Here is a 13171-nt window from a genome sequence, read left to right on the forward strand (position 1 = left end):
GCCTTTTTGCTCATGTTGACCAAGGTTTGCAACATTAGTGGATGCCTCTGTATGTAGCCTTGCATTCCAAGAGAACGGTCCCTGGGTCGTCTACATGTTAAGACACAACGCTTTCTGTGTGTGTGTTTAAGCCTGAGGGTTTTCTAGTTATGCGTTAACATTTGAAAGGAAGGTCAGAAGCACATCTTGCTAGAAATAGATGTACATAATGCACATGAGGAGACCTGTCAGGGCCTTGACCTTCCCACACACATACAACACATACTCACACACACACAATACGTACGCACGTGTAAGTCCGTATATCCTCTCCATGAGTTTTATTCATCAAAGTTCAGTCAGCTGTCATGAATACTGCATGATAAAGTATCATCTTTGATTTTTAACACAGACACAAACCCTTATGTCTGTCCCTGTATGCTTGAAGTCTTCTCGTGTTAGTACAGGATCAATGGGGAAAATGGAAGCAACCAAAAGATGATAGATTAAACATTTGTAGAGCAGAACAGAGATCAAATAAAAGAGAATATAGAAGAAAGAGAGCTTGAAAGGGCATCAGAAATGAGAGACAGGATGTCGTTATTAATATATGTTCATTATTGTTTTTTTTTCTTTTACCCACTTGATTTAGTATGGCTTTAGGTAAAGTTAAAATAAAATGAAGTCAGCATGAAATTGTTGTTTTTTTGTAAAAAAAAAAAAAATAAATAATCTCTCTAATTATTTATTTATTTATTTTACAAAAAACAAAAACAAAAAACTATTACCATATATGAGTGACTAATGGTAGAAAGTATTATATTATTTTGTTATTGTTAATTATATTATATTATATATTATTATGATGATGAAATGTTGCAATACTCTATAGTCACTTTTGATGTCATTGTGCTTTAAAGTAATTATAAACACTCATTCCCTAATTTCATTTCTTTCATTCATTTATTTGTTCATTTTAATTAATTAATTAATTAATTAAACCATTAATTGTAATAAATTAATACATTTGATATTATTTTGCTCTAATTTGGGATTACTAATGCAAAGTTTATTTCTTAAAAAATAGTATGTGAAATAAAATTCATTATGAAGTTTTAACCATCAAGTAGGGATGCACGGTATATCAGCGGCCATATCGTTATCGGTCGATAAATGCTATTTTTAATGTTATCGTTATCAGTCCGATGTCAAAATTAGGCCGATATATTTAAGCCGATAGATTATCTAATTATACAGAACTGCTTGTCTGGGCCAAAGTTGTTCAGACTTTTTCAGTTTCCTCACATGTTTTATTTTTTTCAAAGTCTGTTCTATCTTTGTATAGTATTGTTGTGTAGTTTAATGTAAAAAAATAAAAAATTAAACAAAAATTATCGGTTATCGATATCAGCCAAAAATGTGCATATCAAGTGTTAAAAGTAAAAATTTTAATAATAATAATAATATATATATATATATATATATATATATATATATATATATATATATATATATATATATATATATATATATATATATTATAAATGGTGAAATTACATTTTTTAACTTAATTTAATTTTGCATTTGTGAACTTTATATTTTGCCATTAACAGTACAATAAAAAACCTTTAAAACAGGATCACACTTTATACTTGTTAGAAAAGTAAATAAAAGCTACATTAAATATCGGTAAAGGTATAAAAAGTTAAATTATTTAATGGTGTGTTATTTAGACATGTACAGTATACTGATACAGATTATACAGTATGTAAACTAGTAATCAGAGAGTGAAAGTCGAAGTGTGTCTTTGACTTTTTCAGCTTTAAACTTAATCTTTTTTTCAACACATGCAGCCATGCACAATGACATTGAGAGAGAGAACTGGTACTGCTCTCACATTGTCAAGGCCAGAGAGCTGCTTTATGAGGCATCAAATATACGAGAGATTCCTGACCGCAGCTTTCAGCCCGACCAGCCTCTGATCTCGAGTGTTTTTCATTCAACAACTTTTGCTCTTTTAGATGATAAACTCCCACTCTCACTGCAGCTAAGAAAGAGAGCGCTTTCAAAGAGCCATGCAGTCCATTACAGAGCCACTCGTTCACAATTATGTGACTGAAACCTTGAGCGCTAACGAGCAGATAGTCATTAATTCAACCGACAGTGATATGAACATCCACTGGCTCCCGCTTGAGCCTTGCTTCCTCTTAATTCTTTTTTTATAGCACCATCACATTTTGATTGGACAAATATCTGTATAGTGCAGGATGAGTCATCGACATGTTTGAATTGTTTTGCATTTAGTCAGAATTCATTCATTCATTCATTTTTTTTTCTGCTTAGTCCCTTTATTAATCTGGGGTCTCCACAGTGCAACAAACTGGCAACTTATCCAGCATATATTTTACACAGCGGATGCCCTTCCAGCTGCAACCCATCACTAGAAAACACCCATACGCACTCAATTACACACATACACTAGGGACAATTTAGCTTACCCAATTCACCTATACCAAATGTCTTTGGACTTGTGGGGGAAACCAGAGCACCCGGAGGAAACCCACGCAAACACGGGGAGAACATGCAAACTCCACACAGAAATGCCAACTGACCCACCCGAGGCTTGAACCAGTGACCTTCTTGCTGTGAGGCGATTGTACCACCCACTGCGCCACCACGTCAGGAAACTGTGCAAAAAAAGTGTCTTCAATTTAATTATGGATTAAATTATGGATGCTTTCAATTCAACAAATTTGGCTGCATTGGAATTGGAATCATGTTTCCATCTGATATAAAGCTTTTACATCTGCATTCATTGCATTTTGTAATTTGTAGATTTTCTATTATTTAAAACATGTGCACTCTCCTACAGAAGCTTCCAAATTTTTATAAAATGATAAATTCTTTCCAAATAGTTTTCCAACTTGTCTAGTGAAATTGCATTCATATCGCAATATATATTGCAGAATATAAAAATATTGCAATGTTAGATTTTTTCAATATCTCGCAGCCACAATGGAGGGTAATAATATCCAGTTGCTATGGAAGTCCTAAAGTTGGGGTCAACAGAAGGACCGTCACGGCAAACCCAGATGCAAATGGTCTAGGACTGCATGATATTGGAAAAAACTACATATTGCAATATTGGGTAAACTTTCACTAAATAGATGGCTCTATTTGAAAATATATATAAAAGTAGATTATTTGGGATGATCTTGTCTGCATAAAATGTAATTAACCAAACACAAGCATTTATAATTACAGTAGAGGAAAGATACAAATGAAATACAAATTAATTCATTGTTTTCGGGAAGTCTAGCTGTATTCAGGCATAAATCGAATAATCACATGTGAAATGACTATACTGTATATGGTGTATCTTACAGTCACAGTCACAGTTAATCACACAGTCACAGGCCTTAAAACACATCTACTGTTCTATTATTTTCCCAATGTTGCATATTCTGCAATGTGACTATTCCATGTGCGCACAGTGCAATATCAATGCTATATCAATATATCAGGTAGCCCTAATATGGTCAGACCTTCATTGAAGATTATCAAAACAAATGTTTTTTTTTTTTTTTTTCCAGGATTAACTGCGATGGATTAATTACCATCATGAAGGACTTTTCGCCACATTTTGCGACAGGATATTCCATACATATACTTTTTGACACTATTGTCTACACCTTTACGAGACACCAGAGGGCCACAGAAGTTTTTTTTTTCAATTCAGCATGTTGTATTAAATTCTATTAAAAACAACACTCTTCCACCAGTCCTTACTTCATACTCGTATCCAGTTCATCAGTTTGTCAGGGGGGCATGAATGAAATGAATGAATGTTCCTGAATGAAAGTGAAACTTTATTCCAATGGAATTAAAGTTGAAAACTTTTAAATAAAACACCCAAAATTACATGAATCTCCAGAGGAAACACTGGATAGTGAGGTGATGCTATGCCATTAATCAAACCATGCATTATAACATGTAAAAAAGAATCATGAATGAAACATTCAAAAAGCAACTCATGTAAACATCATTCATTTATTAATTTTCCCTCAGCTTAGTCCAGGGGTCACCAATCTCGGTCCTGGAGGGCCGGTGTCCCTGCAGGGTTTAGCTCCAACTTGCCTCAACACACCTGCCTGGATGCTTCAAGTATACCTAGTGAGACCTTTATTAGCTTGTTCAGGTGTGTTTGATTAGGGTTGGAGATAAAATCTGCAGGACACCAGCCCTCCAGGAACAAGTTTGGTGACCACTGGCTTAGTCCTTTGTTCATCAGGAGCCACCACAGTGGAATGAACTGCCAACTTATCCAGCAAATGTTTTACACAGCAAATGCGAGGGAACCCAGAGCACCCTGAGATAATCCACGCAAACACAAGGAGAGCATGCAAACTTCACATGCACAGAAATGCCAACTGGTCCAGCTGGCACTTAAACCATGCAGCGACCTTCTTGCTGTGAGGTGAAAGTGCTAACCACTGAGCCTCCGTGTCGCCTCCTCATATAAGCACTTTAATTATATTATTGTCTTATTCAGGTTAAGGCAAATTAGATTGCTGATGTCCATGTTAAACATAGTCCATATGAGAAAAAAAAATATTGATTGCAAAATTTAGATTTTATGCAGACTTGAATGCTTTTGCCTAGCTAAGTTCAGCAAATCAGCATGTAGGAGTCATTTCTGAAAGATCATGTGACACTGAAGACTGAAATGATGTTTTGGAAAACATGCAGCTTTGACACTGAAATAAATTCCCTCTCGCTTCATTGCTTTATCTTGTTTCATTTTTTTTTTATAGGGCCGTCACATTTTGTTGACAATTATCAAGCTCTTGTTTTTAATTAGCCGCATTGTCAATTATTTTACTGTTGCCAAATGAATTCTTTCTAATCATACACCCTACAAATTAGTTCTGTTAGTGTTTCTAAGCTTGCCATTTTTGAGCAGCCTTATCATCGAAATCACTAGTGAAATTCAGCCAACAGTCTGTCATTGCGTACCTTAGCGTCATGCTAAATGAACTGGGCTAACCTCACCAGAGATCACTGGTGTAGCAAAGTTCAAGGGCTGTTGTATGTGACGGCGGCATTAGCGATGTACTGTCAGGACCCAGAAGCACTTCACTTGAGATCGATGAATATAATATTTCATGGCCTAGTCCATTAGGGCTGTAATGTCTGTGTATGTGTGTTCACACGCTGTTAGCTTGGCAGATGTATGGATAAGCATCACTCTTGACTTCACGTCATGCAGGTCGTTTTGATACAGAGATGCTATCGTGGCCGTCTCATTTTTCTTTTGTTCTTGTGTTAGTTTTGTTTGATCTACGTGTTCATGCAGGCATTTATTCTGGGATGTGACGTCAATGTGTATGTTTAAGCCGGATGGTGTTTAATTAAGTGGATGGCTTTACCTCTCCATGGAAATTAAACATCTCCCACAGCCAATAAATGTTTGGTAGATTTTTGCTGACTAACAGATTACTGCTGTGGCTTCATGGGACAAGTTCCTCAGAACTACTTTCAAACGACCCATAGAGATCATGCTGTTGCATTAAGCACTTGGTTTCATTTTCATGTCAGGACTTAAGTCTGAGGGAAGTTTCACTGCTGACTTTGAGGACTACAGGTCTTTTTAAAGACCCTATTAAATGACTTGACAAGTGCCATTTTCTTTCCTGTTGTTGATACATGTGCTATTAAACCTTTAAGTGTCAAACTACACTGTAAAACAATGTTGGCTTGTCATAATTTATGTGCTTATCTCATGCCATCGCCTGCAATGATGGAAAGATCACATGTCTAACAGTGAGTCTTTTTTTTGTAGGACTTTGTGTGTTGTAAATAGACATATGTAGACCATAAGTCCTCAACATAAGCAGTGTTCATACTCTTTCTCAAAATCCCCCTCTTTTTAAATACAATCTGTTTTGTAAATATGTTATAAACAGTTTTGACACATATTTTAAATTACTATCATAGTACAAAGCAGCTATTTTAAATTACAATAATATTCCGCAATAGTACTGTTTTATACTGTTTACATAAATAAATGTAGCGTTTGTGAGCATAGAAGATTTCTTTTAAAATGTACATAAAGGGGACCTAATATGCAGAAATCACTTTTATAAGGAGTTTAAACAAAGTTGTGTTAACAGTATGGGAATTTATCCAACCTCTTTTGGTAAAAATTTTTTTCACACTTTATAAAAACTCTCTGCAGATACCCTTTTATTGAAGTTTTCCCTTTTTACATGTCATCAGAGAGGGAAAGCCCCGCTCATTAGTGACTATCTCTCTCACTTAGTAGCATAGGATGTTACTCCTGTTTTTTGAACCTACCACTATGCTGGCACTTTTTGGCATTTGTAGCTCCGCCCTCTTTTGTCATTCGTCATCAAAACAGCACAAGTTGGATCAAAGAAGGTTCAAAGAGCTATAACCAGTGTGCGAATTATACATTGATGATCAGGGTGGTCGGCTTTTTTTAGTAGTAGTTTGGTAATACATGCTGCAGTAAATCAAATTCATGAATGCATTTAAATTAAATCTACTTTGTTAATAAAATGTATACGTTTTCAGTTTTTTGAGGCATTTAGTGACTTTTTTAGAGTTTACTGTAGGTCAAACTATACAAATTATGTGTCTAATTATTTTAAGGGTTAATGTAAATTTAAACACCTATTTTACAAGAAGCATGTTTTGTCAATACTTCTGATGTCTATCGGTGCTCTAGAACTGCCAGTTTCATGCTGTTGAATGATATTTTTCCTAGCAATGATTGCCACGATTATGCATTCACAATGGTATAAGCCAATATAGGGGGACTAGATATTACAGATGTAGATTAAAGATCAGAGAAAGCTATTTTATTACTATTACAGGGCTGACACCCATACATCTTGTTTTGATGTTCTTTAGGGGGGGATCAAGCGTTAATTAGGGGGGTCAATCTTTCCCAAACCTCCCTATAAATTGCCCCCCCGGCTATAACACAATATTTCTGAGGTATTTTAAACTTAAACTTTACATACACACTCATTGAGCATCACAGACCTATTTTACATATTTCAAAGAGTGGCATAATAGGTCCCCTTTTAGTCTTTTTTTATTTATTATTATTATTATTTTTATTATTAATGAACTTGTATCCTAACTTCTTCATTTTAGGCTTCAGAAGGACCCTTACAAACTTTTTGGCACAAACCTTTTGACTTTAACAGCAAGTACCCCTAAATCCTGACATTACATTTATTTATTTATTTACTTTTTTATTTTTATTTATTTATTTACTAATATATATTCATTTAATGTAACTTAAATCAAGAGTAATAAAACAATGTTTCTATTTAACAATTAGGATTAGAAAACAATTTATTTCTATTTATCTCTCCTTAAGTGCACCATCTTCTCTTCTCATACTTCCTCTGCTTTTACACACACACACACACACACACACACACACACACACACACACACACACACACACACACGTATTTATCTACAATTCAGAAGGCAAACAAACACGCATGTGTTTTTAGGCTCTGTCCACATGGCTGACCTGAATTGTTTTTGATGCGTGACTGAAACTGACTCTAGCGTCGAGTCTCTTCGGAGAGAGAGAGCGAAGAAGAACGCTGGTAAATTATTGAGAGTTGAGAAATACAGAGCAGCTACACGGTCCCTCCTGCATAATGAAACAAAAATAAATGAGGAAAATGGGACAAGCCTCGTAACTGGAGACCATGTTTGCGTGTTTGTTGATGCAGTCAGGTCTTGACGCATCTGCTTCAGTCACATTTTGACCAGATTTTTCATAGCGTCTACAGCAGTTTGAATACACATCAGCAGCCATTCATCTTCTCAGACAGTGCTGACTTCATGCACAACACTGACCTTTGGGAAGACATGACCTTGACAGGCCTCCCACATGTGCTGGAGGATATTAAGCACTGTCAGGCGGAGATATGCAGAACCCGTCGTGTTTGCACATCTGTGAGCAGAATATGATCACAGCCTGTATAGAAATCTCGTCTATCATTGTCATTCAGAAAACACCGATTCTCAGACGTCTTTCTTCATGCTAGTTGGTGTCTGCTGTCGACCGTACACACATTTGCATTTCCTTTGAGCCTACATGGCTTAAAAAAAACTCAATTATTTATGAGTTTCCTCAAAATTTGAATAATAAAGTGAGATGTGGTGGCTTTTCTGAACTCTTCGATCTTTAATAAGCTCTGTGGCGTTTTGACACAGAGAACCACAGAATAACTTACAAGATTAAAGGCGCTGGGGCTTCATATGAAGTGGATTACTGTAATCTAAATTTATTGGGTTTTCTGATACTGCCTGATGAGAAAAGTCTTTTACGGCTTTGTAATGACATCAATAAAAAAGGGGAAAGCGAGCGCTTTGAATTACAGTTTTAATTTGACTTAAATTAATAACTAATTGGGCTTTACGCTGATATCAGGGCAGTATCGACACATCGTTTCAATTACGGTTTTCTGCTCTGGCATATTAAACTAATTCAAAAGTGAACATTTAAATAATTAATTGTTTTTAATTTCTATTTGTTGTTGGATGTTTTTGGGAACTTCATAGTCATAAACTTGTCATAAATGCTGACTGAAAGTTAATCTACATGTACAATGTACATACATACATACATACATTAGTAACGAGTAACATCCTATGCTACTAAGGGGGAGAGATACAGTAGTTAGTAATACAGAATTATTACCTCCCCTGAATGTTTAGTCCCCCATTTATTTTTTCCCCAATTTCTGTTTAACAGAGAAGATTTTTTTTCAACACATTTCTAAACATGATAGTTTTAATTACTCATTTCTAATAACTGATTTATTTTACCTTTGGCATGATGACAGTAAATAATATTTTACTGGATATTTTTCAAGACACTTCTATACAGCTTAATAAAACAAATGAGACTTTCTCCAGAAGAAAAAATGTTATCAGACATACTGTACAAAATGTCTTTGCTCTGTTAAATCATCATACGAAAAACATTAAAAAAAAAAAAAAAAAAAAATTCAAAGGGGGGCTAATATTTCTGATATATATATATATATATATATATATATATATATATATATACATACATGTATACATACATACATGCATAAATACATACATACATACATGCATACATTCATTCATTCATTCATTCATACATACATACATACATACATATATATATATATATATATATATATATATATATATATATATATATATATATATATATATATACATACACACACATATATATATATATATATATATATATATATATATATATATATATATATATATATATATACATACACACACATATATACACATATATATATTGTTAGTATTTTATTTAGTATTTTTGTTAGTGTTTTTTTACTTTATTTTTACATTTTTATTAACTTATTTTTTACTATTTTTATTTAATTAAATTAATTTAATTTTATTTTAATACTGTTATTGTTAGTGTTTTGTTTTACTTTTAGCAATTTAATTGTTGCATTTTAATGATTTTTTTATTTTATAAGTATTTTATTAGTGTTTGATAGTGTTTCGTTTTACTTTATTTTTCTTTTTATTTAATTTACTTGCATTTTTGTAATATTTATTTTAGTTTATTGATATTTTTTTTAGTGTTTTGTTTTACGTAATTTTTTAGCAGTTGAAATTAATTTTATTGAGTTGAATAAAGCAGTTGAATTTAATTAGATTTTTAGTAACTTTTTGTTTTTAGTATTTATATTAGTATTTTTGAAAGTGTTTTGTTTTACTTTATTTTTAGCAGTTGAATTTAATTACTTTTTTATTAACCTGTTAAACTATGCTGCTATTTTGAAATTTCCGCCTAGATTTTGCCTACCCAAATTTAAAAGCTTCCCAAATCCACATGCAGAGGTGTAAATATAAAAATTTGGTATCCTTTTAACGAAAACCCTTTGAATTTTCATAAAACACTATTGAAAGTGTTTAAAATAACTGTACATGTTGTCTGTGTTATAATAAACACCTAAAAAAAAAAAGAGGCGCTTTTTGTATTTTTTTTTTTTTTTTTTATGAACTCAAATTTGAAAGTGTACCTTTTAGGTACTGTGTGGTCTAGCGTGCTGTAATTAATTTTGGTGGTTCCTGCACATGTCTGTAATCATAGGAAAAAGAAAAATGTCTCTACCATAATCTATGCAGAAGTTATTGTATTCCAACTGATGAGAGGTGCTGTACAAGCCACAGGGACTGATCATTGTTTACATATTTCACTATTCTTTTGTTTGATCAAACATATTTCACTACGTTTGGACCACATCAGACATGTAAAAAGGATTACTTATGCACATCACCTCAAAAACAGAGGAGAATGGCCCTAAAGCACACAGCATAAGGTAAGAAATGACAGCTGTCTGTGCTATCTGGGGCTGCTTAGTGATCATAAATTTATTGTTTTCATTTCTGCGCCATGGAAACACCGTGATTCATTCAGCAACTGTTTGATATGTGAATATAATAAAAAAAAATATATTGTTAGAACCATATAAGCACCGGCAAGAGCTTTCATTTGAGCTATAACTTGTACATTGTCATATGAAAAATATGAAAATGAACCAATGTAAAATACCTAGCTCGGGTATCCAAAATACTGTGTATTTAAGTATAAATAACTTTTGTACAGTAGAATAAAAACCAAAGTGATTCATATGTGCATAAAATATAGATTCTACACTTTCAAACCACTTACGGGGGTCTGGCGCAATGCTAGCCCTTTAAATCTTAAAGCGAAAGTCGATGACGTCAGAGTTAAAGTGGTTAACTTATTTAAATTTTTTTGCAATTTTGTCATTATTATTGTTATTTGTTTAACTTATTTTTTAGCAATTTGATTCAATTTTTATAATTTTTTTTTTCATTAGTATTTTTATTAGTTGTTTGTTTTACTTTCTTTTTTAACTTCATTTAATTGCATTTTGGTACATTTATTTTTGTTAGTATTTTTATTAGTATTTTTGTTATATATATATACACTATATACAGATAGTGTTTTGTTTTGCCAAATTTTTTGCCATTTAATTCAATTTAATTTAATTTAATTTAATTTTATTTTATTTTTAGTTTGGTTTAATTTAATCACTACCATGGTTTATCAGGAATTTATTTATTTATTTTTTAACTGATTTTTATCAATTAGTCTATGATGAGTCAATTAAAATTTTCATTGAAATGTATGCATTTATCAGATGCAGTTATCTAATCAAGCATACATTGCAACAAATATATGCCCTTTTACCATTGCACAATACTAAATTGTATTCCTGTCTGGTAGGGATCAAACCCTGGTCACAGCCTAGTGACAAATTCAAACTTCAACCGAGTTCCTGTTCTTTCAGAGAGGCATCTGCTGGTTTTTCGCTGAGTCGTCAAGTTTACAGCCTGCATCTGAAGCGAGAGGCGTTGTTTCAGAGATGGAATAAACTACGGCAAGATTTGTAACAGAAAGAAACTGAGCTGAAAATCAAAGTACATACAGGGAACTGAGTAAATATGCTGACCGTTGAATCAAGAAAGAGACTCTATGAATGTAAATGAGCTCAGTGTGTGGCGTATCTCTACATTGTCTGAGAATGTGATCTAGATATGACCAGCAAACACTTCCAAACCGAACTTCATAATATTTCTACACACTTCTATGGCGACCTGTCTGTGTTTACAAATGCCCCAGTTTAAACAAATACAGATGTAACGTTTGAGCAACACGACGGTATTTAAACACTTTTTGATTGTGATCAGGTGTTGGTGATAGACCGAGTTATTGTTTAGGCTACTGAGTCAAATATTTGTGAAGTGAAGTTAGTAATGTGACAGATAGTTCATCAGCAAACCAGACTCTTCTAAGTGACAAAGAGTGGGGAATTCACTGGCAATAAACTGTTCACCAAGATATTGTTTATTAGTGATTTTGCATTGATTCACTCACTGAATTGTGTACTTTGAGTAAATATGTATTATCTATTAATTTTGGTTGTTTTGGTATTAATTTTGCACAATATGGTAAATAATTTGACTTTTTAGAAATATAAAAACAGCTTTAATGTGATAAAATATGGCAGTTTTTAAGTCATTTGTGTTTCCAGACAAACACAATACCACAGTATTAAAACAAATGGTATACATTTTAAAATAATAACTGTTGTGTGTTTATTTTATCATATTTTATTTTATTTATATTTTGTTGGTGTTTTGTTTTGTTTTTTTTTGTTGGAATTTTTAAACAATTTGTTTCTTGCGTATTCTGCACTGAAACAGTAGTGTTTTTTATTTTAATTCAAATATAGATTTTTATTTATTTTATTTTATTTAACTTTTGTTAGTAATTTAATTTAATAAATTTTTGTTTAATTTTATTATTGTTTTTATAATTTTTTGGCTAATCCGTTATTATTTTATTTTATTTAAATCTTGTTAGTAATTTAATTTAATTTAATTTTAAATGGCTTTAGTTTATTATTATTTATTTTATTATATTTATTTATACATTTTTTACACTGAAATAGTACAATTTTTTTATTTTAAATTCAATATATATTTAGTTTTTTTATTTAATTAAATTTTATTTTTGTTAGTATTGGGTTTTATTTTTAAAATATTTTGTTAATGTTTTGTTTTATTTTGTTTGTGTTATAATTTTTTATTTTTTTTATTTCTTGGACATATTTTGCACTGAAACAGTACCATGTCTTTTTATATAGTCTAATTCAAGTATTTTATTTTATTTCTTGGACATTTTCTGCACTGAACAAGTAGTGTCTTTTTTATTTATATTAATTCCAATATTATTTTTATTATATTAAATGTTTGTAAATAGTATTGTATTTAATTATAACAATATTTTGTAAGTATTTTATTTTATTAGTGTTTTGTTTTTCTTTATTTTATTAGCATTTCAAAAAAAATTGGAATGTTTTTTTGGACATTCTGCACTGAAATGGTAACCTTTTTATCTGTTTTAATTTAAATGTATAGTTTTATTTTTTTATTTAATAAAATTATGTTTTTGTTAGTTTTTTATTGTATTTTATTTATATTTTGTTGGTGTTTCGTGTTTCTTTATTTTGTTGAGCATATTTTGCATTAAAATAGGACTATGTTTTTTCAT

The 13171-nt window shown here is 31.8% G+C and overlaps 1 protein-coding gene across 27 annotated transcripts in view; it reads left to right on the plus strand.

The window, feature by feature from the left end:
- LOC141376138 (uncharacterized) overlaps positions 1 to 13171 on the plus strand; it is a 1104960-nt gene that overhangs the window by 158478 nt on the left and 933311 nt on the right. For 2 of the 27 annotated variants that reach the window (XM_073912743.1, XM_073912752.1), the window contains one exon: positions 11342 to 12192. The exons of 14 other annotated variants lie outside the window; for them this stretch is intronic. Coding sequence is in view for 9 of the 13 variants with exons in the window: in XM_073912752.1 (XP_073768853.1) it covers positions 11342 to 11366 (25 nt within the window). In the remaining 4 variants the exon portion in view is untranslated. Of the gene's footprint in view, positions 1 to 3572; positions 5723 to 11341; positions 12193 to 13171 lie in introns of those variants that run through there. 11 more of the 27 variants (XM_073912730.1, XM_073912750.1, XR_012385409.1 and 8 more) reach the window with 10 other exon arrangements.

Source organism: Danio rerio, chromosome 9 (assembly GCF_049306965.1).
Source record: "Danio rerio strain Tuebingen ecotype United States chromosome 9, GRCz12tu, whole genome shotgun sequence".
In the NCBI taxonomy this organism is placed as follows: Eukaryota; Metazoa; Chordata; class Actinopteri; order Cypriniformes; family Danionidae; genus Danio; species Danio rerio.